Genomic DNA, 26,611 nt, shown 5'->3' on the forward strand with positions numbered 1-26,611 from the left:
GGAAAGTGAGAAACCGGGTTCTAGGTTGGCATCCTAGGAATTTAACTCAGAAATGCTCTTTACACCAAAACACTCATAGACCGACTACTATTGCGTGTAGTTTGAACGTGATTTGTGGGATTTATGTTCATTTATGTTTGTATATTTCATATATTGTGGGTAAGATAATTTATTTCTCTCTTCCCTGTGTTAAGAAATGAAGGAAGGAAGGTTAGAGTTTAACATCATGTCTGTAGTGTGGTTATTAGAGATGGGGCAGAAGCTCAGATTATGGAAGGATGGGGAAGGAAATTGTCCAGTTCCTTTCCAGAGGAATCATCCTGGCGTTTTCCTGGACTGATTCAGGGAAATCGTGGGAAACCTAAATCTGGATGGTTGGAAGGCTGGATGGCGATTTCCTCCCTAATGCAAGTGTAAGCACTGCATCACCTAACTCAGTATCTGTGTTAAAATTTTTAGAATTTAATTATTCTACAGTCATAGAAATTGTGTGTTTCAGTGTGGCAATAAATTTTGATCTGAATATGTCCCATTTTATTATCACACTGTAATTTAAAATAAATGTATCGTTATACTGTAGTGAGGAACTCATCTCCTCTATTATACATAATCATGTGTGTCTCATCAGAGGAAAAATAATTTTGTGTCACTGTGTGTTACAAATCAGAGATCATACAATGCAGGTACTTTACTGCGACTCTTGTGCAGTGCCTATCATTTACTTGTATGTACTCTCTCTCATTTTCTTTCCCTACTCAGATGCATCACACTATAGTCAGTTAAAGCCCTTAACAGTTGTAACATAGAATGTGTGATGACCACTCCATTAGACATTTCCTGCCTAAAGATATGACAAAATATTCTGTGCTGTACTTAACATCTTTAGTCTCCAAGATTTGGTTTATAGCACACTATTGGCTTCACAGACGCTAGACATTTGTTATCTGATGCTAATTTAATAAGCTATTGTTTAATAAGGCTTGTTATTAATCAACAAAGAGTAGGGTAACAAAACCTTGTTTGTGTGCCTTTCACTTTTAAACATCAATCTACATTTATTATAAAACCGCAACAGAATGTAACGTCTGTGTGACAAAAGAGGCATGGAAAAAGATTGAAAACAAACTGATTGTTATATGACTGGATGGTGAATTATAACAATTAGTAATATTATTATGGGGTAACGCAGGAGGTGAGACGTGAATTATTTTCGATGAATCAAGAACAGTCCATTCGCAGAGGTTAGTATTTTGCGAAAAGTAAGGATGTAAAATATTTACAGCATTGGACACCAGTGAAGTACAAGGTTCTAATCCCAGAAAGGATGAGGCACGCTACTAGATGAAATACATTTCAAATAAGTAGAAATTCAAGGGGAATGCATCAGCTCTAAGTTTTTACATAGTAGTATAAGTCACTCTGAAGAACCTATTTTGTAGCTGACTTGACGACTATCAACAAAATGTCACCACCTGGCCAACAAGAATTTTATAGGCCCTAGGGAGAAGTTTTCTTTCTGGAAGATGGTGGAAAGAGGAGTAGCTGACATCTCGAAGATCACTTTTGTTAGCAAATAGCAGGTTCCAGCTCTGGAAATCTACTAGGCATTCTATTCTATTCGACATTTATATTACAGATTTCTGAAACTTCAGACTGATATTCTTTCAATGGTCAGCAGCCACTAGTTCGATACTGGAGATGGGTTATCGTCTCCATCTACGAAGTCTGATAATCGCTTGCTAGCGGAAACCCTGTAGCCTGGCCTGGCCCTAAGTGACGTGAAAACCGATATAGAATTCGTAACTTAGACGAAGTTATCGCAAAACGACTAACACGTCGCCTCAACCAACATATTCTGTTCGTCCTGTCTCAACACTGTAGATATAAACTGATTCTTCCCGAATGTTCTTCAAAACATCCACCCTATATTCTTCAACAAATAACACTGCCGGTTCACTCCGTACATCAGCGGAATGGTTATTGTATATAAGGGGGGCGTTAAGTCAGTAAAGCAAACACATTTTTTCTCCGCTACAGTTGGAAAAACGCAGAATTTGTTATGGGACATCGTGGAATATCCGCACTTCAACTCCTATAGTTTCATGAAGTTCTGATTGATGGTGGCGCTATGCATAGCCTTCAAAATGGGGTACGTAATGGAACTGGGTTCCCAGCAGAGGGCTGTCACTGAGTTTCTTCTGGCGGAAAACCAGAGCATCGCAGATGTTCATAGGCGCTTGCAGAAAGTCTACGGAGTCCTGGCGATGAACAAATGCACAGTGAGTTGTTGTTGGGTGAAGCGTTTGTCATCATCGTAGCACGGTCGCGCAAATCTGCCCCACGCCCGCGTGCCGGCCGGCCACACACCGCTGTAACTCCTACAATGTAGGAACATGAGGACACTCTTATTCGATAATTTTTAACATTTTTATGCAGCGACAGCAACTGATATTGTTTATATAAGAATATACAGCCTACAGTTGCAGGTTAACTTTATCGTTTACCTCGGTTTCAACGTTAGTAATAACGTCTTCTTCAGAACCTGCAAAATGTTAATATTATAATGTGCTAGTAAATTATATTAGATATGGTCATCCTACAGGATGCAACGTGTAGTACTTACATAAAATATTATTTAAATGTTTGCCTAAAACAAGCCATGTCCTAATTTGGTTCATACCCTTGAGAAAGACTGTGATAAGTCAGCGAAATCAGGCGTATATAAGATTATGTGTGACGATTGTCCATGTTATTACATAGGTCAAACAGGCAGAGCTACAGCAGTAAGGTTTAAAGAACCTCTTCCAATAAAGGGCGTAGGAACACGCCTTTGCGGAACATTTGGTGCAAATGGCTCATACACCAAAACCTTTACGTGACATAGAGCTACTACATCACGAAGTTAAGGGCTATAGACTCGACACACTTGAGGAACTACAAATTTATGCACACCTAATTAAAGATAGAGGCAATTTACTGAACGATCAACTGTATCTACAAAATACGGCATACTTCGAGGGCTTCCAGCCTATATTAGGTTTACAATAATTCATAATGCATGTAACCATTACAGTTTCTGTAATAATAGAACCTTTCCTACAGATGTTCATACGAGATTTGTTGGTCAGTTTATAAGGCTCTGTAGTAGAATGTAAAATGTAGTCATGCTGGATACTGTAATTAACTTACAACAGTAAAGTATAAAATTAATGGATAGTAAAAATGTTATCTGACGCGTGCGTAATAAGAGTTTGATTCTATACGTCTCGCGCATGCGCGCCACCCTCTGTAAGGCAGACCCCGAAGCCCTCGCGGTCCGCAGTCCCTAGTCACACGACGAGGCCCATACAACGGGCTTAAAGTGAATTGCTACAGCTTGTTTAATAGAAGTGACAAAACCTTATGGTTATGCATCAAGTTTTATAAAGTTGACTTTGGACATGGCTTGTTTGAGGCAAACATTTAAATAATATTTTACGTAAGTACTACACGTTGCATCCTGTAGGATGACCATATCTAATATAATTTACTAGCACATTACAATATTAACTTTTTCCAGGTTCTGAAGAAGACGTTATTACTAACGTTGAAACCTAGGTAAACGATAAAGTTAACCTGCAACTGTAGGCTGTATATTCTTATATACTCTTATTAGAGGTTATCGACGCATCACAATGAAACACCCCTCTTCACAACTGGACACCCCTGTTGGTAAGCCTGAAACAAGTTTGAGCACCCGAGAGGAACTCACAGAACTTAATGAATAGTTCTTCGTCATCTACCCTAAAGCCAGGATCTCGTATCTACCGACTTCCATCTGTTAGGCCCAGTGAAAGATGCACTTCACGGGAAGCAGCACGTGGATGATTGGAAGGTTACTGAAGAAGTAAGACGTTGGCTTCAGCGTCGACCAGCAGGATGGTACCATGTCGGCACGCAGGCCCTCCCAGTAAGGAGGCCTTCATATTTAATGGAGGTTACATCGAAGAATAGGGTTTTTAGCCAAAAGATTGAAAGTAATTAGGTGTATAGGAATCCTGAATAAAACCGACGAGCTTTCAGAAGAAAATGTATTGCACTACTGCCTGAATGCTCCTCGTACTTTTAACACTATCAAAACAGTAGCACCAACATAAAGAATTTGTTATTAAGATGTAGAAAGATCAGAGGAAACTGAGCGCAGACTAGTATTAAGTACTTTAGCGGCTCAGCACGGCAAAAAGTCAGTAGTGTATTAAGCTGGTGATGTACCTAAACTATAGTTGCACAGATCACTGTTAATAACAAGAGAAGCTCACCTCACAAAATCTGGATAGAGCTTGAAGGACAGCAGCGGCTCGGGGAGCTGCCGTAGGTAAATCTTCAGCACGTCTGCGATCACATTTGGATGAATATCTGAGAGGTCAACAAGGTCCCCACCTATTTCAAAAGCGTTGCACAGCTTATCCAATTTTGTCTTCACTCCAGACACCCTGTATATGCCCTGTGACACACAGAGAAATGAACTTCTCGATCGATGTTGTACGTTAGGTGGCTGTGAGAGAGCGTGTAAATTGTATGCAGTAGACTTACCTTTGACTGCCGACCACGGGCGTCTATTTCATCGATACACTTACAGATAATAAACGGAATGAGGTGTGCCGTTTCTGACAAGTAGTTATTCAAGTCTGTTCCGAACACTGGTACTTTGCGAGGCAGACGGCGATGACCACACGTGATAGAAAGCCCGACAACGCACTTCTTGTGGCACACCATTCCACACTGGAACACAGAAGCCACATGTACGAGTTACTTCTTTTTATCTATTGAGTTATTTAAAATGCAAGGTTAAGGCCATCAGGTTCTCTCTTACATCTGATCGGGCATTCTATGTATCTTACATTTTCTTCAAGCAACGTTATAAGTTACATCTAATATGGACTACAATATTTGTAAATTACTATAGTTGAGACAAAAACGCAGTTTAGTAAGATTTGTTACGAAGCATATTGAAGGTATAGAGTAAAGTGAAAGTCTTCCTGCATGTAGCGACAGTATTTCCTAACTGGTTGGGATGCTCATCCAAAGTTACAGCCAAGTTCTTCACTGTTTTATGATATGGTATTGGAATACCATTGAGAAGAGTGGGTGGTAACTCTCACGGGGTGCAGAACTTACTATTTTTGATGGGATACTAACATTAAGTGGGACTTTTCCTCATTTAGTTTTAGTCTCAAGATTTCGGTCCACCTTACCGCTAAATACCATCATTCATCATTCATCTGGACGATCACATCATTCATCTGGAAGACCACAGTACCGAAATCTTCAGGTAGGGCGCTGTGGTAAAGCTGGGTGCCGTCGGCATAGAAATGGTATTTGCAGGAGGACAGTACTGACGAGATGTGATTGGCACACAGCATTATCAGAGAACTTGGTTGTAGCCCTGAGAATTTTTTACAAATATCAATAACGTACTACGCTATTTTATTTCCTTACATTTCGGTACACACTGTTATGATAGAAAGAGGTTGCTGCAAAATTTGTTTGTGGCAGCTCAACTAGCTCTGGGCAAAGGGAGCTTGTACACCAGAAATGAGGCAATCAAGTTTTGAGCATGGTTCAAATGGCTCAGAGCACTATGGGACTTAACATCTATGGTCATCAGTCCCCTAGAACTTAGAACTACTTAAACCTAACTAACCTAAGGACATCACACAACACCGAGTCATCACGAGGCAGAGAAAATCCCTGACCCAGCCGGGAATTGAACCCGGGAACCCAGGCGTGGGAAGCGAGAAGTTTTGAGCTTGTTTAACTTGATACTGAAATGTCATTGCATAGTCTCAGTTCTACCATTTATGTTGTCGTATATTCTTCTCACTCAGAGTGTGCGAATATCTTAGTTTATCCAGTCGACTGAAAAAAATAGTCGGCCAAAACTACTATCCTGCAGCTAACTGGGCAGCTGCATCTTGCGAAATTTCGAATGTTGCATCGACCTGTGTCTGTATTAAGAGATTAACGAAAACTGGCTATATCTTTGAAATTATAAATGCTGGCCTATATTGTTAGTCCGATTGTTATCAACTTCCAGAATATCCATAAAGACGTCCAAGCGTTTCATACAAAGTACCTCAACAATGTCTATAATGAATACTAAGTAGGGCTCAGCTGTACAACAATGATATGCTACTTAGTAATTAGTGTGTGGAATGACATACAATTTCTCACGGTCTGTAAATAAAAATAGCTCGCGTGAAGAGAGTAACCATTCACTAAGCGAAATGACTCTGTCCACTGGTACATAGACGTTGCCACGCGGAAATGTCTTTACTGCCGTGGAAAAATATTTCCATGCCCACGGGATTAAGGATGCAACACAGTTATTAGAATCGCAAAAGAAAGAAGACCGAGAGCACATCTCCGAACCGTTCACGACTGTATATGCTATTGTCGCGTTACCAACTTATATCCCAAATGCGACAATGGGCTCCGTGGCCCAGACTCATACACAATTACATGTAAACGACCTAACACGCCACTATCGCAGAAAACTTCTAGTTAGCAAGACGCCACATCTTTTATATGCTCCACTGAGTGAATGGCACTGACTACATGATAGCCTGTCACTGGCTCCGTGACTGTCCCATATATTGGGCGTTCTAGCATTTGTATGCCATCGTCGGCCATCTGACAGGGCCCCCGTATGGAGAAACTCGTTATTCTCTGCACACTCTGAAAGGACATCTCAGACGTACTGTTTTGGCTGCATCATCCCTTCAAAAAGTTTTATAGCTCTCTTACTAAGGAACCTACTTTAATGTGGTACAAATTATTTGTTTTTCGCCAATGCAGGGGACGAATATTATGTGGTCAAACACAAGTAACCTATTGAAAGTACTTTATTCCCCTAGGATTCTCCTTATTAATTTCACTTGAGACAGTTTACTCGTTGGAAATAACAACGGTGTCGTTCTGTAACCGTAGAGTAAAAAGCTGAAGCACATGTAACGCCATTGTCTTTGTCCTTGAAAACGCAGGTGTATCTCTGAAACGCATTGGTCAGTAATTACGTTGGATATCAAAATTTTGTGAAAGAAGACGAAATATTATTAACAAAATATCTGTAACGGAGACTATGGTCCCTTACGAAAAAATATTCAGAAAATAACCATAAACGACATCCTAAAATTTGTCTATGGCCATTGTGTTCATTCTGTAGACGTAAAAAATACTACCTGTAGCATTTCGCCTGTGATCAGAGCGATCTCATCAAATTCGAAATTAAGTTTACCTAATTAAGAACGCAATTAATCTTTATAACCTGTATTTCGAAATGTACATTTTTTTTCTATTGAGATGAGGCTAACTTTCAATGAAGATGGAGAAGCACATTACTGTCAAAATGAGGTATGGAACCTACACTAATGACCATTACAATTGCTACACCAAGAAGATATGCAGATGATAAACGGGTATTCATTGGACAAATATATTATACTAAAACTGACATGTGATTACATTCTCACGCAGTGTTGGTGCATATATCCTGAGAAATTTGTACCCAGAACAACCACCTCTCGGCGTAATAATGGCCTTGATACGCCTGGGCATTGAGTCAGACAGAGCTTGGATGGCGTGTACAGGTACAGCTGCCCATGCAGCTTGAACACGATACCACAGTTCATCAAGAGTAGTGACTGGCGTATAGTGACGAGCCAGTTGCTCGGCCACCATTGGCCAGACGTTTTCAATTGGTGAGAGATCTGGAGAATGTGCTGGCCAGGGCAGCAGTCGAACATTTTCTGTATCCAGAAAGGCCGTACAGGACCAGCAACGTGCGGTCGTGCAATATCCTGCTGAAATGTAGGGTTTCGCAGGGATCGAATGAAGGGTAGAGCCACGGGTCGTAACACATCTGTAATGTAACATCCACTGTTCAAAGTGCCGTCAATGCGAACAAGAGGTGACCAAGACGTGTAACCAATGGCACCCCATACCATCACGCCGGGTGGTGTGCCAGTATGGCGATGACGAATACACGCTTCCAATGTGCGTTCACCGCGATGTCGCCAAACACGGATGCGACCATCATGATGCTGTAAACAGAACCTGGATTCATCCGAAAAAATGACATTTTGTCATTCGTGCACCCAGGTTCGTCGTTGAGTACACCATCGCAGGCGCTCCTGTCTGTGATGCAGCGTCAAGGATAACCGCAACTATGGTCTCCGAGCTGACAGTCCATGCTGCTGCAAACGTCGTCGAACTGTTCGTGCAGATGGTTGTTGTCTTGCAAACGTCCCCATCTGTTGACTCAGGGATCGAGACGTGGCTGCACGATCCGTTACAGCCATGCGGATAAGATGCCTGTCATCTCGACTGCTAGTGATACTCGGCCGTTGGAATCCAGCACGGCGTTCCGTATTACCCTCCTGAACCCACCGATTCCATATTATGATTGGATCTCGACCAACGCGATCAGCAATGTCGCGATACGATAATCCGCAATCCCGATAGGCTACAATCCGACATTTATCAAAGTCGGAAACGTGATGGTACGCATTTCTCCTCCTTACACGAGGCATCACAACAACGTTTCACCATTCAACGCCGGTCAACTGCTGTTTGTGTATGAGAAATCGGTTGGAAACTTTCCTCATGTCAGCACGTTGTAGGTGTCGCCACCGGCGCCAACCTTGTGTGAATGCTCTGAAAAGGTGATCATTTGCATATCACAGCATCTTCTTCCTGTCGGTTAAATTTCGCGTTTGTAACACGTCATTTTCGTGGTGTAGCAATTTTTGTGGCCAGTAGTGTATTTCTACATGGTTCGAAATATTCTACTTCATAACTGATACACAGCTCCCAGCGCTGTTTCCACTTCCGGAAGCAGTCATCACACGCCTCTTGTTGGATCGCGCGAATTTTTTTTTAACTCTTCTATTGGTGCAGAGCTTCGTCCTTTCAACGGGGTTTTCAGCTTTGGAAATAAAGAAAAGTCCGCAGGGACCAGACATGGAGAATACGGATGACGACTCAGCACAGTGATTTCGGTTTTTGTGCAATGGTCACGCACCAACAGGGATGAATGTGCAGGTGCCTTATCGTGATGCAAGAGCCCTGATTTGTCTCGCCACATTTCAGGCCGTTTCCTTCGCACATTTTCTCACAGGCATCGCAACACGTCTCGATGTTACCATCGAGTAACTGTTTGTCCCTGTGGCACGAATTAATGATGAACTTATCCTTCAAAGCCAAAGAAAACTATCAGTATGACAGTGATGTTTGACATGAACTAACGAGTTTTTTTGGTCTTAGAAAACCTTTCTTGACCCACTGTGAAGATCGAACCTTGGTACCAACATCGTAACGGTAGACCCAAGTCTCATCACCAGTTATGATTTTCTTAAGAAACATCTCCTTCTCCTTTGCGCGATGTAAAAGCTCTTTACAGATTGCGAGGCGAAGGTCCTTTTCGTCTTGACTCATGAGATGTGGGACGAACTTGCCGGCAACACGATGCGCTTCTAGCTGCTGTGTCAGGATTTCATGACATGATCGAACTGAAATGTTACATTCTTCTGCAACTTCTCGGACGGTCAGTCTTCGATTGGCACGCACAATTTCCTTGATGTACCTGACATGAGCGTCATCGCTCGACGTCGAAGGGCGTCTTGAACGAGAGGCATCTTTAACTTCCGCCCGGCCGTTTTTAAACCTTGTGAACCAATCGTACACCGAGTACGAGTTAAGTACTCATTACCGTAGGCTTCCTGCAACATTTAATGTGTCTCTGTAAAGATTTTCTTGAGTTTCACTCTAAATTTAATGCAGACGCTTTGCTTCTCTAACTCTGCCGTCTCGAAGTTCGCTAACTGTGCGATACAACGTTCTCCTCAATACAGCACTGAACTATAACTGACAAACATAACAATGAAACTTCCTGTAGTTATACACTAAACACAGGCGTATGCAGGGATGCCAACCTCATTTCGATCCAACACACAATTTGCGCGAAATTACGAATGTTCCGAAATTTTTTGAACAGACTTTGTATTACTCCTTCCCATGTGTATATCATACAAAATGACCACGACGGTAAGATCACACAGTTTTGAAATTTGAGCTTACACAGAGGATAAACGATAGACGTTATTCCCACGAACCATTTACGAATTTTACAGGGCTGGAATGTTGACCTATCAAGCAAGTGAGCAGTCAATTGGTGTCGTAGTTGTTGATAAAATTGGAACTTTTGTCAAGCGGGAATGTGAATGCAGATTTTTTTTCACAGATGTAGATGACACATTTATAATGTTCAATGCAAAAAAACCCACAGTTATTTTTACGGTCAGTACCATCCATGTTATCATTTTCGCAAAATTTACAGCAGGCTCGTTTTTAATACTACGTGGGAAGCAAAAGCAACTTTAAGCTCAAAGTGTAAATTGTAACTCTTGAAAATGGACTGTAACACCTAAGCGCATGGGACATAGTAGAAAATAGAAACAAGTAACTTATTTACTGGAGACATTTTAATTTTATTAAATGTGCACCCTTAGAATTAACGTCACTTGTCCACTGATGGAAATGCCAGATAATAAAACAAGCAAATAGTAAACTATGCAACCATGCAAAAACTATACTTGTTCCATTTATAAGGCAGCTACTAAGTAAGCTTTTGGTCGTTGTAGGTATTCAAAGTATTACGTGTTAGTTCAGTGTTGAGTGGTAGTGTGATCTAAATGAATTCACAAGATTATCATCCGTTTGAAAATCTTTGCTACGCAAGAAATAAAACAATACATATCTTATATTTTAGGTGTATGTTGACTGACACCAACCTGAACGGATTGATTAAGCTTTTTTATAAGATCTCCCGCTCGAATCCACTGTATCTTGGCAGGAATCCTATCAGTGTCAGGTGCTTACATATCATATATGATACAGGAAGACGCACAAGTAAAATGGCACGAGACCGGATTTTGTATGTATGTCTAATAAATTGACCTCTGTGGTTCTTAACGATAACAGTATCTAATCTGGTATAAACTATATTAGCGTGTCATGTTATGTGGACATGAAGAAACAACATTACTGACCTCTATGCATTCCACACCCATGAAGTAGACGTACGAATCACATTCTCGGCAACGGCCAGGTGTCCTCAGAGAGCGAAAATTGTGTGTCAGAGCAGCTTTCGACTGCTTAGTGTCTGGCTCGAAGAGAGAAGAATCTACAGAAAAAATAGCGTTCTCTGAGAAAGTCGCAAGCTTCTTTATAATTAGATATCTATATTACCTTTCACTTACCTACCATCCTTTGAACCTCATTTGCCAATGATTCTCTTGAGGAGGTACACAACGAAAGACTTATTTCCGCTATGGCATGTGTGAACTGGATTATATTTACTTATTTTAAAATTACAAATAATGAAAGGCATAAAGATAATCACCCACCGTACACTAGAGGCACTGAGTGCTCTAGTGTCACATAAACAAAATTACGAACGTTGTAACGGTTACAGTCGGTGTTCTTCTTCAGAGCGAACTAACAAACCCCAACCACACACACACACACACACACACACACACATACACATACACACACACACAAACTGCGGAAGCATAAAAGTATGTGAACTCATGTGAATGAAAGTTATCTAATGAAGACAATGATGAAAATCCTGAAGACCTGCTCACCTTGGTACATATCTTCACTTTCGATGGAGCCCGTTGACTTGCGCTCGACCTCGATCATGCTGTGCGGCGAGTAGTAAAGCTGGAACATGAACGGGTCCTCCAGTAGCTCCTCCTCACAGTCTGCAGGGTTCTTGGCCAGCTCTGCATAGTGTGCTCCTGGCTCGTACAAGGCGCTCCGTCCACACAGCTCCTGGAACTACACACCCCATGCTACAGCAGTGTGCTCACATCAGCCGCTCTACGTATACGCCGATGTTACGGACGGAAATAAGTTTACCATTTCATTTACGTATAGGAGAGGGTGCGTAGTACCGGACACGTAAGCTTTCTAAAAATTGTACCGGGTGATCAAAAAAGTCAGTACAAATTTGAAAACTTAATAAACCACGGAATAATGTACATAGAGAGGTAAAAATTGACACACATGTTTGGAATGACATGGCGTTTTATTAGAACCACCCCATATTGCTAGACGCGTGAAAGACCTCTTGCTCGTGTCTTTGGTGATGATCGTGTGCTCAGCCTCCACTTTCGTCATGCTTGGCCTCCCAGGTCCGTGCGATTACTGGCTTTGGGATTACCTGAAGTCGCAAGTGTATCGTGATCGACCGACATCTCTAGGGATCCTGAAAGACAACATCCGACGCCAATGCCTCACCATAACTCCGGACAGCCGGCCGGGGTGGCCATGCGGTTGTAGGTACTACAGTCGGGAATCGTGGGACCGCTACGGTCGCAGGTTCGAATCCTGCCTCGGGCATGGATGTGTGTGATGTCCTTAGGTTAGTTAGGTTTAAGTAGTTCTAAGCTCTAGGGGACTGATGACCTCAGAAGTTAAGTACCATAGTGCTCAGAGCCATTTGAACCATAACTCCGGACATGATTTACAGTGCTGTTCACAACATTATTCTTCGACTACAGCTATTGTCGAGGAATGATGTTGGACATATTGAGCATTTCTTGTAAAGAATATCATCTTTGCTTTGTCTTACTGTGTTATGCTAATTATTGCTATTCTGATCAGGTGAAGCGCCATCTGTTGTAAATTTTTTGAACTTTTGTATTTTTTTGGTTCTAATAAATCCCATGTCATTCCAAGCATGTGTGTCAATTTGTATCTCTCTGTCTACATTATTCCGTGATTTATTCAGTTTTCAAATTTATACTGACTTTTTGATCACTCTGTAATATTTCCTGAAGATTGTATTGGAACATTCTTAACACTAAACAGTACAAGATATGTAACTCACTAGAATTATGAAAATATGTTATATAAGGACTTTCATTTGTTGACATTTTTATTTATTTTCCACCCTTTGCATTTGGTCGTTTAAATTTTTGGGTGGTTATACCGGACATGAAATCATAATACGTAACAAGTCAAATTTTTATTGCAAAAAAAGGGTTTAATAGGACTGTAAATGGTTATAAACTTGAATCTGCCCATCAATTGACCTAGACCGTCAAAACCTCTTTGAATTTGTTTCTTTCTGAAACCTGCTGCTCGTTGCAAAATCGTCGGTTCAGCTGTTCTCAGCCCTAAGTCTTCATATCGTTCCATAAAATCGTAGTAAAGCTCATTACATGCTTTCATTTTTGAGTTATTGGACCGATGATTTATTTTCTATCGAAAAGTGAAAATGGAAAACCTTTGGAGTTATATTTTTTCACAAAACTTATTTTCGTGCTGTTGTGTTCCCAACACTCTGTTATATATACGTAGACTTGATCCAGGTGCCAAACCACGAAGAAATTCTTTGAAATGTGCGCTATTACTTGGTGCATAGTCTTGGTTCCAAGCTGCCCTTTCCTCTGGAGCTCGAAAATCGGAAAGATCTGAGAAGCGATTTTTGTTGACTGCAGCTCTAATAATGAAAAGCCTAATGCTGTATTTCTGTACTTGTATTGTCACAAATAAAATGTACTGCCTCAGTATTCATGGTACTTGGAACAAAAACTCCCTTCCTTATATTCTGTCGAAAACTAACATTCTGAGATCGTCTCTGTGCACAAAATACTGCTTTATTCTTGCAAAGAAGAAAAAAGCAATCAGTCAGTTAATAATAATTCTATTTATTTGCACAATCAGCGTCGTTACATGTTTCATACCGGCAGGTTACAAGTCTGGTCACGTTTATATTACATTCGTTGCTGTTTACATCAGTTTTGTAAGCCCCAATAACTAATGTGTAAATGTAATATAAACATGAACAATCATCTGAACATCAACCTGGCTGTTCGAAACCGATATCAACGGTGTTCGTGAAATAAATTAACAGTGGCTGCTTCGTGTTGTCTTCTTTGCAAGAATCAGCTTGTGAAGGTCTCCTACTGGCGCTTAGAACCCTTCAGTTCCCTGGTATGGTCGTTACAACTTTATTAATGAAGTGTTTATATTCTAAGATTTCTCATTATTTTGTGTGGTCATGCAATAAGTAGCAGTTCTGTCGTACCAGAAAGCATCCTCAAATTTTGGATACAGATCAGTTACGTACGATCAGAGATAAACTGGTTTCTCATTCCCCTGCCTAATGTTAGATCTGGCATCTAGAACGTTTTCCCTTTCCACTCTTCAACTGCTCTGCGTATTTGCACACTACATTTAAGACCTGACCTTTACTCAAAGGCATAAGCTGATTAACGAAGTTTTTAACATGACCGTACAATACTGTTTCCTGTTCATGACTGAATTTTCTCAGAAAAACTTATTGTTTCATGAAACAAGAGTCACGGTCGCCTCTTTGTTTCCCTTTAAAGCTTTAAGTCTATTATTTAATGTACTTCTTAGTAGTGAATATTTCTCAGTCGAACCCCTGACTGTCATGTCAAGAAATCTGACTTATTCTACGGCATCCTTTCTATTATTTTGATCGTGATTATGTCTTGATTTCTGCCTATGTCTGTTAAACAAAAAAAAAAAAAAAAAACAAAAAAAACTGCAAAAATTAAAACTTTTCTGCGATCTGTTTTGTCTGATACAACCTTAAATAGCGTTTCGTCCGAGACGTAAGGTATGGATGTGGTAATTTAACATTTCAATTGTTTTAACTCAGGCTGGAAATTGTCACAGGCTACAATATACATAATACAATCAGTTGTATCCAAAGATCCAATAAAGTGTAATATTGTTTGCAAGTAAAACACAGCACACAAAAGCCACATTCATGCAACAAAAAACTGAGTAGGAACAGATAATTTGTTGCCACTCCGAAATGCACAGTTGCTTTGATTCAGAATCACGTAAATGGCCTAGATCCTCCACAGTTCACTCTGCGGTGCTGCCTCAAGAGCCGTCACTTGGACCAGTGTTTAGAAACAAGTCTTGTCCAAATCAGTCACCTGTGCGATACTATCCATACTTGCTCTGCAGGAACTAGATCTCAGCTGCCTCATCTGGCAGGAACATGACATGTTCAGCCCACATCTCCGTAACACGAAAAATAAGACATGTGCAAGTTTGAACTCGTCAACAAGTCACAACATGTCTGAGAACTTGCTGACTAACCAGACGTTCACATCTTTGTGCAGCTACCCCTCATGTTATCATATCATGACATTACTTCCAGTTATGCCTCCTAAATTTAAAATAAGTCTTGACTCATTTCAGAGCTTGCTGAGTAAGCATACATACGCATCTGAGCACACTCCCCCTGACATCACACACGTGTGGTACTCCTCTTACCCCTCCAATTCTTTCCTCTCGTTGCGCTGCTCGTATATCAGGTTCTACATCTACACCTACATCGATACTCTGCAAATCACGTTAAGTAGCCTTCACATTTCTCTATTATTCCAATCTCGTATTGCGCGTGGAAAGAACGAACACCTATATCTTTCAGTACGAGCTCTGTTTCCCTTACTTTATCATGGTGATCATTTCTCCCTATGTAGGTCGGTGTCAACAAAATATTTTCGCATTCGGAGGAGAAAGTTGGTGAGAAGATTCCGTCGCAACGAAAAACGCCTTTGTTTTGATGATGACCAGCCCAAATCCTGTATCATTTCAGTGACACTCGCTCCCATATTTCGCGATAATACAAAACGTGCTGCCCTCCTTTGACCTTTTTCGATGTACTCCGTCAGTCCTACATGGTAAGGATCCCACACCAGGCAGTAGTATTCTAAAAGACGACGGACAAGCCTAGTGTAGGCAGTCTCCTTAATAGATCTGTTACATTTTCCAGGTGTCCTGCCAATAAAACGCAGTCTTCGGTTAGCCTTCCTCACAACATTTTCTATGTGTTCCTTCCAATTTAAGTCGTTCGTAATTATAATTCCTAGGTATTTAGTTGAATTTACGGCGTTTAGATTTGACTGATTCATTGTGTGACGGAAGTTTAACAAATTTCTTTTAGCACTCATGTGGATGACCTCACACTTTTCGTTATTTAGGGTCAACTGCCAATTTTCGCACCATTCTGATATCTTTTCTAAATCGTTCTGTAATTTGTTTTGATGTTCTGATGACTTTATTAGTCGATAAAAGGAAGCATCATCTGCAAACAACCTAAGACGGCTGCTCAGATTCTCTCCTAAATCGTATACATAGAAAAGGAACAGCAAAGGGCCTATAATACTACCTTCGAGAACGCCAGAAATCACTTCTGTTTTACTCGATGACTTTCCGTCGATTACTACGAACTGTGATCTCTCTTACAGGAAGTTACAAATCCAATCACATAACTCAGACGATATTCCATAAGCACGCAATTTCACTACAAGCCGCTTGTGTGGTACAGTGTGAAAAGCCTTCGGGAAATCCAGGAATACGGAATCGATCTAAATTATATTGTCAGTAGCATTCAGCACTTCATGCCAATAAAGAGCTAGTTTTGTTTCACAAGAACGATGTTTTGTAAACCCATGTTGACTGTTTGTCAATAGATAGTTTTCTTCGAGGTGATTCATAATGTTTGAACACGATATATGTTCCAGAACCTTGCTGCATATCGACGTAAATGCTATTGGCCTGTAATTAAGTGGATTACTCCTAGTATCTCTCTTGAATACTGGTGTGACCTGTGCAACTTTCCAGCCTTTGGGCACGGATCTTTCGTCGAGCGAACGGTTGTATATGATTGTTAAGTATGGAGGTAATGCATCAGCATACTACGAAAGGAACCTAACTGGTATACAGTCTGGACCAGAAGACTTGCTTTTATTAAGTGATTTAAGTTGCTTCACTACTCCGAGGATATTTACTTCTACGTTACTCATGTTGGCAGCTGTTCTTGATTCGAATTCTGGAACATTTACTTCGTCTTCTTTTGTGAAGGCATTTCGGAAGGCTATGTTTAGTAACTCTGCTTGGCAGCACTGTCTTAGATAGTATCCCCATTGCTATCGCTTAGAGAAGGCACTGATTACTCTTACCGCTAACATATTTCACATACGACTAGCATCTCATTCGATTTTCTGCCAGGTTTCGAGACAAAGTTTCGTTGTGGAAACTGTTATAAGCATCTCGCATTGAAGTCAGCGCTAAATTTCGAGCTTCTGTAAAAGATCGCCAATCTTGGGGATTTTGCATCTTTTTAAATTTGACATGTCTGTTTCATTCTTTCTGCAACAGTGTTCTGATCCGTGTTGCTGTTAGATGGGGGATAGCTGAGATCCAGTAGCTGAAAACCAGGTTCAGCACACACACTGTCAGCTCAAAATGGCTCTGAGCACTATGGGACTCAACTGCTGAGGTCATTAGTCCCCTAGAACTTAGAACTAGTTAAACCTAACTAACCTAAGGACATCACAAACATCCATGCCCGAGGCAGGATTCGAACCTGCGAACGTAGCGGTCTTGCGGTTCCAGACTGCAGCGCCTTTAACCGCACGGCCACTTCGGCCGGCACACTGTCAGCTTCAGGTGTTATAATAATATTTGAGATCCAATAGGTGACACCCACTGTTAGATTTTGGCACACACACACACACACACACACACACACACACACACACACACACACGCACACACACACACACTGTCAGCTTCTGGTGTTAATATACTGTTTCAGCTCTGAATGTCTATTTGTTTGTTTTCAACTGCTAGCTATCAATGCCTTGCCTGATTAGCACATTATTTTGTTCAAAATTTTCAGTTTTCCGAGTGTAGCTAGACATGGGGAAAAGAAAGAAAATCCTTGAGAAGGAATAAAATCAAATACTTCGATATTTAGTAGTTGTAGTAGGACTAGTTGTCACTGAAAGTGCGGCACAAAGACTAAAGTACTGTTGTCAACAGGTTCACTTCAACCTGCAAGTTCATTCAATAGTACCTATAAGTGACACATGCGTCTTTTGATAAATAATACCGAAAATTTATTCATTTCTTTAAAGTGGGTACAATCATTGAGGTTTAGTCGTCAACAAGTGGACTTTGACATGTAAGTTAGATCACTACTGCAAAATGTGTTTTGTTATGTTACAGAAATAATCTTTACGTAACCTGATAAATAATACAGACAATTTTATTTTGGTGTAAGGACAGAATTTTCGTAGCTCGAACTTTTCTCAGAGTATAACCTTGTCAATTACGGACTTTGACAGAAACAAACCTAGCAGCCGCCATGTTTATCCAAGTGATTGTGAAGATAAAATATCGTGTTTGGTGCCTTTCGAAGTTATACTGCTTTTTGTAGTTTAACGTATAGACCATATCAAAGATCTCTCCTAAAACACTTAATTTTTAGTACGCTTCGTTGCGTTAAACTGTCGCAAAATGTGATGTCACTGCATAAGCATACTACAGGTACTGATATTACTAAGTGGCTGATTATGGAGATACGGTTTCCAAAGTTATGTAGAGAACTAAAACCACAGTTTCGATCTGTAAATGTGTCAGCCTTCCTCGAAATTTCGTGTTTATTCATCAGTGAAACATAGACACAGGTTGGTTCAATATCGAAAGTAACAAAAAGAGCAATAAAAGGAGCTAGTCAATCACGTTAATTACATTTTCTATATAGGAGGCCGGCCGGTATGGCCGTGCGGTTTAAGGCGCTTCAGTCTGGAACCGCGTGACCGCGACGGTCGCAGGTTCGAATCCTGCCTCGGACATGGATGTGTGTGATGTCCTTAGGTTAGTTAGGTTTAATTAGTTCTAAATTCTAGGCGACTGATGACCTCAGAAGTTGAGTCGCATAGTGCTCAGCGCCATTTGAACCATTTGAACTATTTCCTTAAAATGGTGCTTGATCATATGATGAGAGCTCGTTTGTCTAAAGAATGACATAGTCTCTTCAAGGCCCAAGAGGAACTGTGAATAATTGCTGCATTGCCTCCTTAGCAAGTTATTTCATCCACACGTGTTTTTTACTATTATTGAACAATAAAGTAGACAGAATGAGATTTTCACTCTGCAGCGGAGTGTGCACTGATATGAAACTTCCTCGTAGATTAAAACTGTGTGCCGGACCGAGACTCGATCTCGGGACCTTTGCCTTTCACGGGCAAGTGATCTACCATTTGAGCTACCCAAGCACGACTCAGAACCCGCCCTCACAGCTTCAGTTCTGCCATTACCTCGTGTTCTACCCTCCAAACTTCACAGAAGCTCTTCTGCGAACCTTGCAGAACTAGAACTCCTGGAAGAAAGGATATTGCAGAGACACGTCTTAGCCACAGCCTGGGGGATGTTTCCAGAATGAGATTTTCACTCTGCAGCGGAGTGTGCGCTGATATGAAACTGTATAGGAGATTAAATCTGTGTGCCGGACCGAGACTCGAATTTGGGATCCTTGCCTTTCGCGGGCAAGTGATCTACCATCTGAGCTACTGCACTGATATGAAACTTCCTCGTAGATTAAAACTGTGTGCTGGACCGAGACTCGATCTCGGGACCTTTGCCTTTCACGGGCAAGTGATCTACCATTTAAGCTACCCAAGCACGACTCAGAACCCGCCCTTACAGCTTCAATTCTGCCAGTACCTCGTCTCCTACCTTCCAAATTTCACAGAAGCTCTTCTGCGAACCTGTCAGGGGCGGAGTAGCGTTTTCGCAGTGCAGTGTCGTTGGGGGTGGCGGTGTTCCATAGCAAATGGCACAACAGGAGACACAGCCTGAAGAATGAAAGCCATCACGTAGCAGTACATGTTGTTACGGGTTTGAGAGGATGGTGGAGTGGGAAGCGAAGCCTGTTCCGACGAAACGACTTCAACCCATCCACAGTCCAACGGCGACAGCTTAAATTTGAAGAAAAAAACAGACATTGACTATTCTGAAAAAACTAGGCAGGAGTGACAGTTTTGCTGGAAATTTCCGCTCTTCTGCTAGGTGGACTGGCGGCAGGCTGTATGGCTCGAAGTAGAAAGGAGGCACTCGTTTAGAGACGAGCCCCGTGATTGGACAGGAAAGTGTGGTCCTTCTGCTGGTCTTCTGCAATAGTGGAGCTGTCAGTTTTGTGTAAAGAGCTGTCGGGTCTGAACCTTCTCCGTGAGTAGAGAGAACGTGTCACTGTTTGCTACATCTTGCGCGCAAGGCAAAGGCAGTTAGACTCCGATTGATTATCGAGTAGATATACCAGCACGTCTCTGTGAGTTGTATATTCATCCCTCTGTAAGCAGAATGGGGAAATTTAGCAGCTCTAACAACAGTTGGACATTAGAAGTGCTCTTTATTCTCGCGTGGTTGTAGGCTCTGTTTTTATCTGATCAGTGGCCAAGCAGCTGTTCTCACTCGCACACAGTATGATACCAGAGCAGTTCACAGAGAGGAGTATTAAGGACAATATTAGTCCAAGTAAGTAGGCAAGTTTCAGAGCAGCAACGAGCGTCTACCGAAAGTGCGGGAACTGCAATCAGACAGTCAGCAGCAGTCGCTTTCACTGTTGTTTAGGACATGGTGATACCTCAGTTCGTCGGAATATATCACCTTAATGCAATAAATGTGCTGAGTTACATGCCATTGTGCTTTGTTCGAAAGCTGTCAAATTCATTTGGGAGTTGGATAATTTTGTTATGTAACTCTACGACATCCTTTTTGTCAGTATTTAGTCAGGTCGCGTTGCGAAATTTATTTAAGAGGATGACAAGTTCAATACGAATTAATACCAGGCCAAACTGAGAGAGATAGTTAAGGATAGGGAACATTCTTGTCAGTCGAAACTTTTAACTGAATAAAAAAATGAATATGACAACGTATCTTTCTTTTTTAGAATTGCCCCCCCCCCCTCCCCTCCCGTTCCAATGGAACGCTACAAGCCAAAGGATTGAAGATTGCAGTTATCCCGGATCACGGTGCGTAGCTAACCCCGAAAGGGTGCTTGTCTAGGAATGGGACGCGTGACAATGAGCCACACACTGCAATGACTGTGTCCGATATTCGTGGATCCGCAGTTAAGCAATTTAATTCGACTTCGGTTGGAGCGGGGTTCAAATTTCTGTAGATCATCCAGAGTTAAGTTTCGCCTGGTTTCCCTAGACCTACTTATATACTCGTAAATAAACTATATCTTAACAGCCCAGACACGAAACAACATTCACCCCAAATCTTCACAGTCAGGTACACGAAACAGCTCCACTAAAGACAGAAATTTCATACTTCCCCAAGGAAAAATGCCCAAAAGCTCTGAATAAAAAAACCTTTTCTAATACTGGTGACAAAACCTCTACGTGACTTGTTTGTCCATAATGTCACACGATATTTACATTCTTTATGGTAGATGCCTATGCCTGCATATAAGCAATACCACGACGGCGTACTGCATGTCCCATTTTTCTGTGATTCGATTACTAGTAAAGTATTCCTTCACAGAGCCCATGTATGGGAAATTATTGGGTGACATGTAAAGACCATTATGAGGGTGGGTGGTCCCATATCTCCCACCTGAGGTGCAATGTTTCACATAGTCCGTTGGATGAGTACGAACTAGCACGCAGTGGTCTTCATCTGATCGAAACGTGGAAAAAGCAATTTGATGAGCGGTCATTTATAACGTTTCATTGAGTTTGTAGGTCCTTGGCAGAGCGATCAGTTTTGTAACGGTGTACTATTCCACGACGTAGTATCGCCTCCAGACATCCAAACTGAAGAAAAATTCCTTTCTCAGTTCACTCCCGTTGTACGTCATTCTGATCAGTCATCGAAATAAGTTTGGGTACACAGACATTAAATAAGTGAATTGCTTATAAGTGACTTACCTGTGAGGGTAGGGGTGCTGCGAGGGACTGCTGAGATTCGAAGTAAGACACTGTGGCGGTTTTGAGGACTCTGTCACTTTCCACCATCAACTCTTGCCCCTGCTGTAGAATTTCATTCTTGGTCCTTTGTAGTTGCTGGTAGCATTCATTCGCCTCAGCGACGCTGGCCCTGCAGCTCGCGTTTGCCTCGTACATCTGCTCAACAGATATCAGTGCGTTAATAACATAGTAGTGTACGTCACTTCTAGGCGTTAGCCCATTAAAATACCTGTGTTTGCGACATGTGCCTACAATCTCATCGATCAATAGTCTAATCGGCTTACACTTTAATTCGTCAACTGCTTCCATGATAAGGCTTCCAATAAGCAGTCTGCCTCTTAAAATACAATACTTAAGAGATGGCTGATTTGAAAGGAGTTATGGGTTAGAGAGACTTGTAGGATCCAGCAGAACCGAGTTACGACGGTTGAATATCTACACGCAGCGCTACAAAATGATATGAAGGAGAACACGCGCAAAATCAGTTATAGGGAAGACCAATAGACAACTTGGATTTATTCGAAATATTAAGTAAATACATAATGCAGCTGCAGAGAAGACGAAGAAGAAGTTGATGTCTAAGAAGTCACAGAACGTGGAACTGTAGCTGGGAACAGCAAAACACTTTGTCATGGCCGAGTTTTAATATGGCGCATCCTGACAGTTTCCATCCATGTCCACTATTCCTCCACTGCATGCCAACACCTACATTTGGCAGTGATGACTACAACGTGTACGAAGTTATATTAGAATCCAACCATGTCTTCTGCATGCTTCACTTTTTTTTGTTAGGCAGAGCATATGCAGTATGATGCATTTTACTGGATTACGCATCTCTGTGGGTGGAAGCGGTTTCATTATCAGCGCCAAGTTATCTCTGCTCGTAACACAGCTAACTGTTGACAGCACTGGAATATGTGGCGGCTTCTCATGTTTCAATAAACATCAGCTTCTGTACAAGGTGCGACACTGGTCATAAAGTTTTAGTTACTACCTACAACCATGAATTCAGTAGTGATGTCAGTCCTTCTCTATGCATTCACCCTTCAGTTTCACAGATTTTTCCTAATTATGGATAACTTGCTAGCAACAGTGGTTGTAGTAGTCAGAATTTTTGCTGTACAGGAAACGTTTCACCTCTAAAATCACCAATATTCCCCCTGGATATACCTGCCATGCAATGGTTTGTTCATCGAAGGTAACTCAAAGAAGTCACCAAATGCTGCGTGAAGAGAATACAAGAGTTGGACTCTGGGGAGGTGAGACAATATTTAATTGCGCCAAGAATCATGAATCAATGTCCTTGTACCTGCGTCCAGTGCAGAATTGGCTTGTGTGTTGCCGTGTAGCACAGTTACCATGTAGGAAAACTTCCTGCAACACTTCGTCTTGGCAGCCTTCTGTAATCTCGTATGCCTCTTTGATGGTTTTCCCCTTAAAAGCATAAAATGTTTACACCACAACATCAGAGCGTTAAAGAAATACTCAGCACCAACTTCCCTACTGATGGTTTGGGTTGCGATGCCCCATGGTGCAGAAATATGTGTAACACTTGGATTCAGCTGATTTTCATGAGAGCTGCTCATACGCTCAACCACCCATGAGCAATGGAGAAATGAACGCTAACAGAATGAATAAAATTGTAAATGAAGAGTGAAAAGGGCTGCACACATGCTATAATTTTATAAAGTTACTAATCAGTCTCTACAATCAATCGTTACAAAAAATAGTCACTAAATGAAATTTATCAACTCACTCCTACTGATAAATAAATTAAGTATCACAACGAAATTTATTTAATCTAATTAACATGTAAATATGAGATTCACTGACCAATGCTGAACCGTTAATTTTTACTTTCAAAATCTTTTCTTAAAGAACTTACTCTATTTACTAGTTATTCACCAAGAACATTAACACATTTAATCACACTAGGTGAGTCTGGAAGTAGTTGCCAGGAAGTAACTGATGGAAAATAAAATTACCTTTAACAAATGTCTCTTGAGGCAGTTACTCTCATAATTCTTGATATTGTCAAACTAACTAACGAAAAATCGTAAAATATTCCAGTATAATCCTCGATGAACACTCTTTCTTGTGTTAACAGAGTCTCACAGCATGCAAGAAGCCGCCATCCAAGTACAGGTACTTCGAAACTTCAGGAATATATTTCCATCTAACATCAAAACTATTTCAGTCAACCTGCCGGAGTGGCCGAGCGGTTCTATCCGCTGCAGTCTGGAACAGCGCGACCGCAACGGTCGCAGGTTCGAATCCTGCCTCGGGCATGGATGTGTGTGATGTCCTTAGGTTAGTTAGGTTTAAGTAGTTCTAACTTCTAGGGGACTCATGACCTCAGAAGCTAAGTCCCATAGTGCTCAGAGCCATTTGAACCATATTTCAGTCATTCCCTGCGGATTCGCTAACACTGTTACGCGGTTCAGCATGGTACAAGTATTGAAAATTGGAGACGACTAGAGTATAATGCTCACTTGACGTAGATACGACTAGAATAGCGATCTGTCTTTCAGACTGTGTTTCTCTGTCAGTTTTTCAGTTTGTGATCTCCTCAAAAGCATTCATCACAGATCAAATACTTACCACATTCCCATAATTGTAATAACAGGGTCTGATATGCCCAACGTCTTTATATCTGTACATAGCTCTCAATCATTCCCTGTCTCCCCCTCCACATTAGCCATACATTAGGAGACAAACTACCTGGTAACCTGCTTGTGGTCCGAAATCACGATAAATTCAAGAGGGAACTAAATCGTTTACTCGTATGATTGGAGTAATTTCCTTCTCAGTATATTCCAGCTGCCTTCCGCCTGCTTCATCCAGCTTCTCTGTGCCATTATAATACCTCTCTCGGCGCAGTGGCTAGTACACTGGACTCTCATTCGGGTGGACGACGGTTCAACCCCGCGTCCGGCTATCCTGATTTTTTTCGTGATTTCCCTAAATCGCTCCAGGCAAATGCAGGGATGGTTCCACGGCCGACTTCCTTCCCCGTCATTCCCTAATCCGATGAGACCGATGACCTCGCTGTCTGGTCTTCTCCCCCAAAGAGCCCAAACCCCAATACATCTCTTAGCTTCTCTCATAATTTGTGTCAAGCCGTTGGCAAGAGCTATGCTTTTACCGATTGTGATAGATACAGTCGGGAAGCGTCGATGGAAACTGTCTTGTTACAGTGCTCTGATAACATTCTTCAAAGAATAAACTGTGTGAAACAGTCAAATGCGATTAATGTTGCACCTGTGATATTCGGTTCGGCAGCTATCGGACCTTGCGCTTTTTTTTATTATTTATTTCAGTTTCATACTGTGTAGTGCTTATGTACCTCAGTTCTGTGGTGTGCGTACTGCAAGACCTTCGGTACACACACCATCAGATTATTTGACTTGTCGCTCTAACGAAGTAGGCGAGTGTCAGCAATATGTCTCGTGGTCTTATCGTGGCGTCTTTATCTTCTGCCGTTAGGTCAGACGATAGAAATGCCACTTGCACGCTTAGAGTAGCAGATTGACGGTGACCAACTTTAAACAGAACTTGATTAATTTTCACACACATTTATTAAAAAAATAAAAAGAGTAGACATTATGTAACTTGATTCTGGATTCGCCGGCTTCTGTGGCCCTGAGGTTCTAGGCGTTTCAGTCCGGAACCGCGATGCTGCTACGGTCGCAAGTTCGAATCCTGCCTCCGGCATGGATGTGTGTGATGTATTTAGGTTAGTAAGGTTTAAGTAGTTCTAAGTCTAGCGGACTGATGACCTCAAAGGTTAAGTCCCATAGTGCTTAGAGCCATTTGAACCATTTGATTCTGGATGCTGTTTGCAATTGACAATCTGAAGTTCCTTTGGTCTTGGTACGTTAATCTTATTCTCACATATCTCTGATACTTGACAAAGTGTCTATTCATTTATCTTCATGGCTATGTACAGGAATATGATAATCTTATTAGGCGCAGACTGAAACTTGACTATAGACTGGTACAGACAAATGCAGACTAATGCAGACTCGCACAGACTAATGCAGACTGACTAACCGGAGGTCTGTACACTCGTTATAATACCTCGCGCGTTCAGGTATCACTGCACGAGTGTGATCCGCTAGGAGTAAAGGTTCTACGTTAGCAGCAATCTCATTGGCTGCGTTACCTATTAACCCATTACTGGCCAAAACTCTATCGGATCATTTTTTGCAAACTTTTATACATAAATACGTTACATTGAGTGATTAATTGAATAAAAAGTTGTTTTCAAAATTTTCAATTTATTAGAACAAAAACTATAGACCGTCCCATTTTTGGGACATTGGCCAAATGCGGTATCCAAATTCACAGCCTTATTCTCCATGCATAATATTGTAAGAAACAACACAAACAATACATAAAGAATGTTTTGATATTATTGAATGTCTATTAAGTATGAAATGAAGCAAAACACTTGTCGTGTACACCAACATTGCACCTATCACAATTTTTTTTTCTTGCAGTAAGCACATCTCTTCTGTGTTTTACTTGGCACAATGAAATAATTTCCTGGATCTAGTCGTACATCAGTGCTCACCCGTCCTCCCATCAATTTGCTTCCTTGTGGTCCTCTGCGTTTTGGTACTGATCCTGTTTTCTTTGATAGGTAAAACATCACTATTCTCCGTCGGACATCCAAAAGTCAGAGCATACCAAGTTGCTAGAGTTAGCAACTTGGTATGTGTTGTGGCGTAACAAGTTTGCTACGCCAC

At 41.3% G+C, this 26,611-nt stretch overlaps 1 protein-coding gene across 1 annotated transcript in view; it reads right to left on the reverse strand.

The window, feature by feature from the left end:
* Positions 1-26,611, reverse strand: part of LOC126471216 (rho GTPase-activating protein 45-like) — a 682,307-nt gene that overhangs the window by 105,895 nt on the left and 549,801 nt on the right. The window contains exons 10-14 of the mRNA XM_050099339.1: positions 21,822-22,016; positions 11,688-11,883; positions 11,088-11,221; positions 4,573-4,761; positions 4,299-4,483 (exon numbers count right to left, since the gene is read on the reverse strand). Coding sequence (XP_049955296.1) covers positions 4,299-4,483; positions 4,573-4,761; positions 11,088-11,221; positions 11,688-11,883; positions 21,822-22,016 — 899 coding nt within the window. The remainder of the gene's footprint in view (positions 1-4,298; positions 4,484-4,572; positions 4,762-11,087; positions 11,222-11,687; positions 11,884-21,821; positions 22,017-26,611) is intronic.

This window comes from Schistocerca serialis, chromosome 3 (genome assembly GCF_023864345.2).
Source record: "Schistocerca serialis cubense isolate TAMUIC-IGC-003099 chromosome 3, iqSchSeri2.2, whole genome shotgun sequence".
In the NCBI taxonomy this organism is placed as follows: domain Eukaryota; kingdom Metazoa; phylum Arthropoda; class Insecta; order Orthoptera; family Acrididae; genus Schistocerca; species Schistocerca serialis.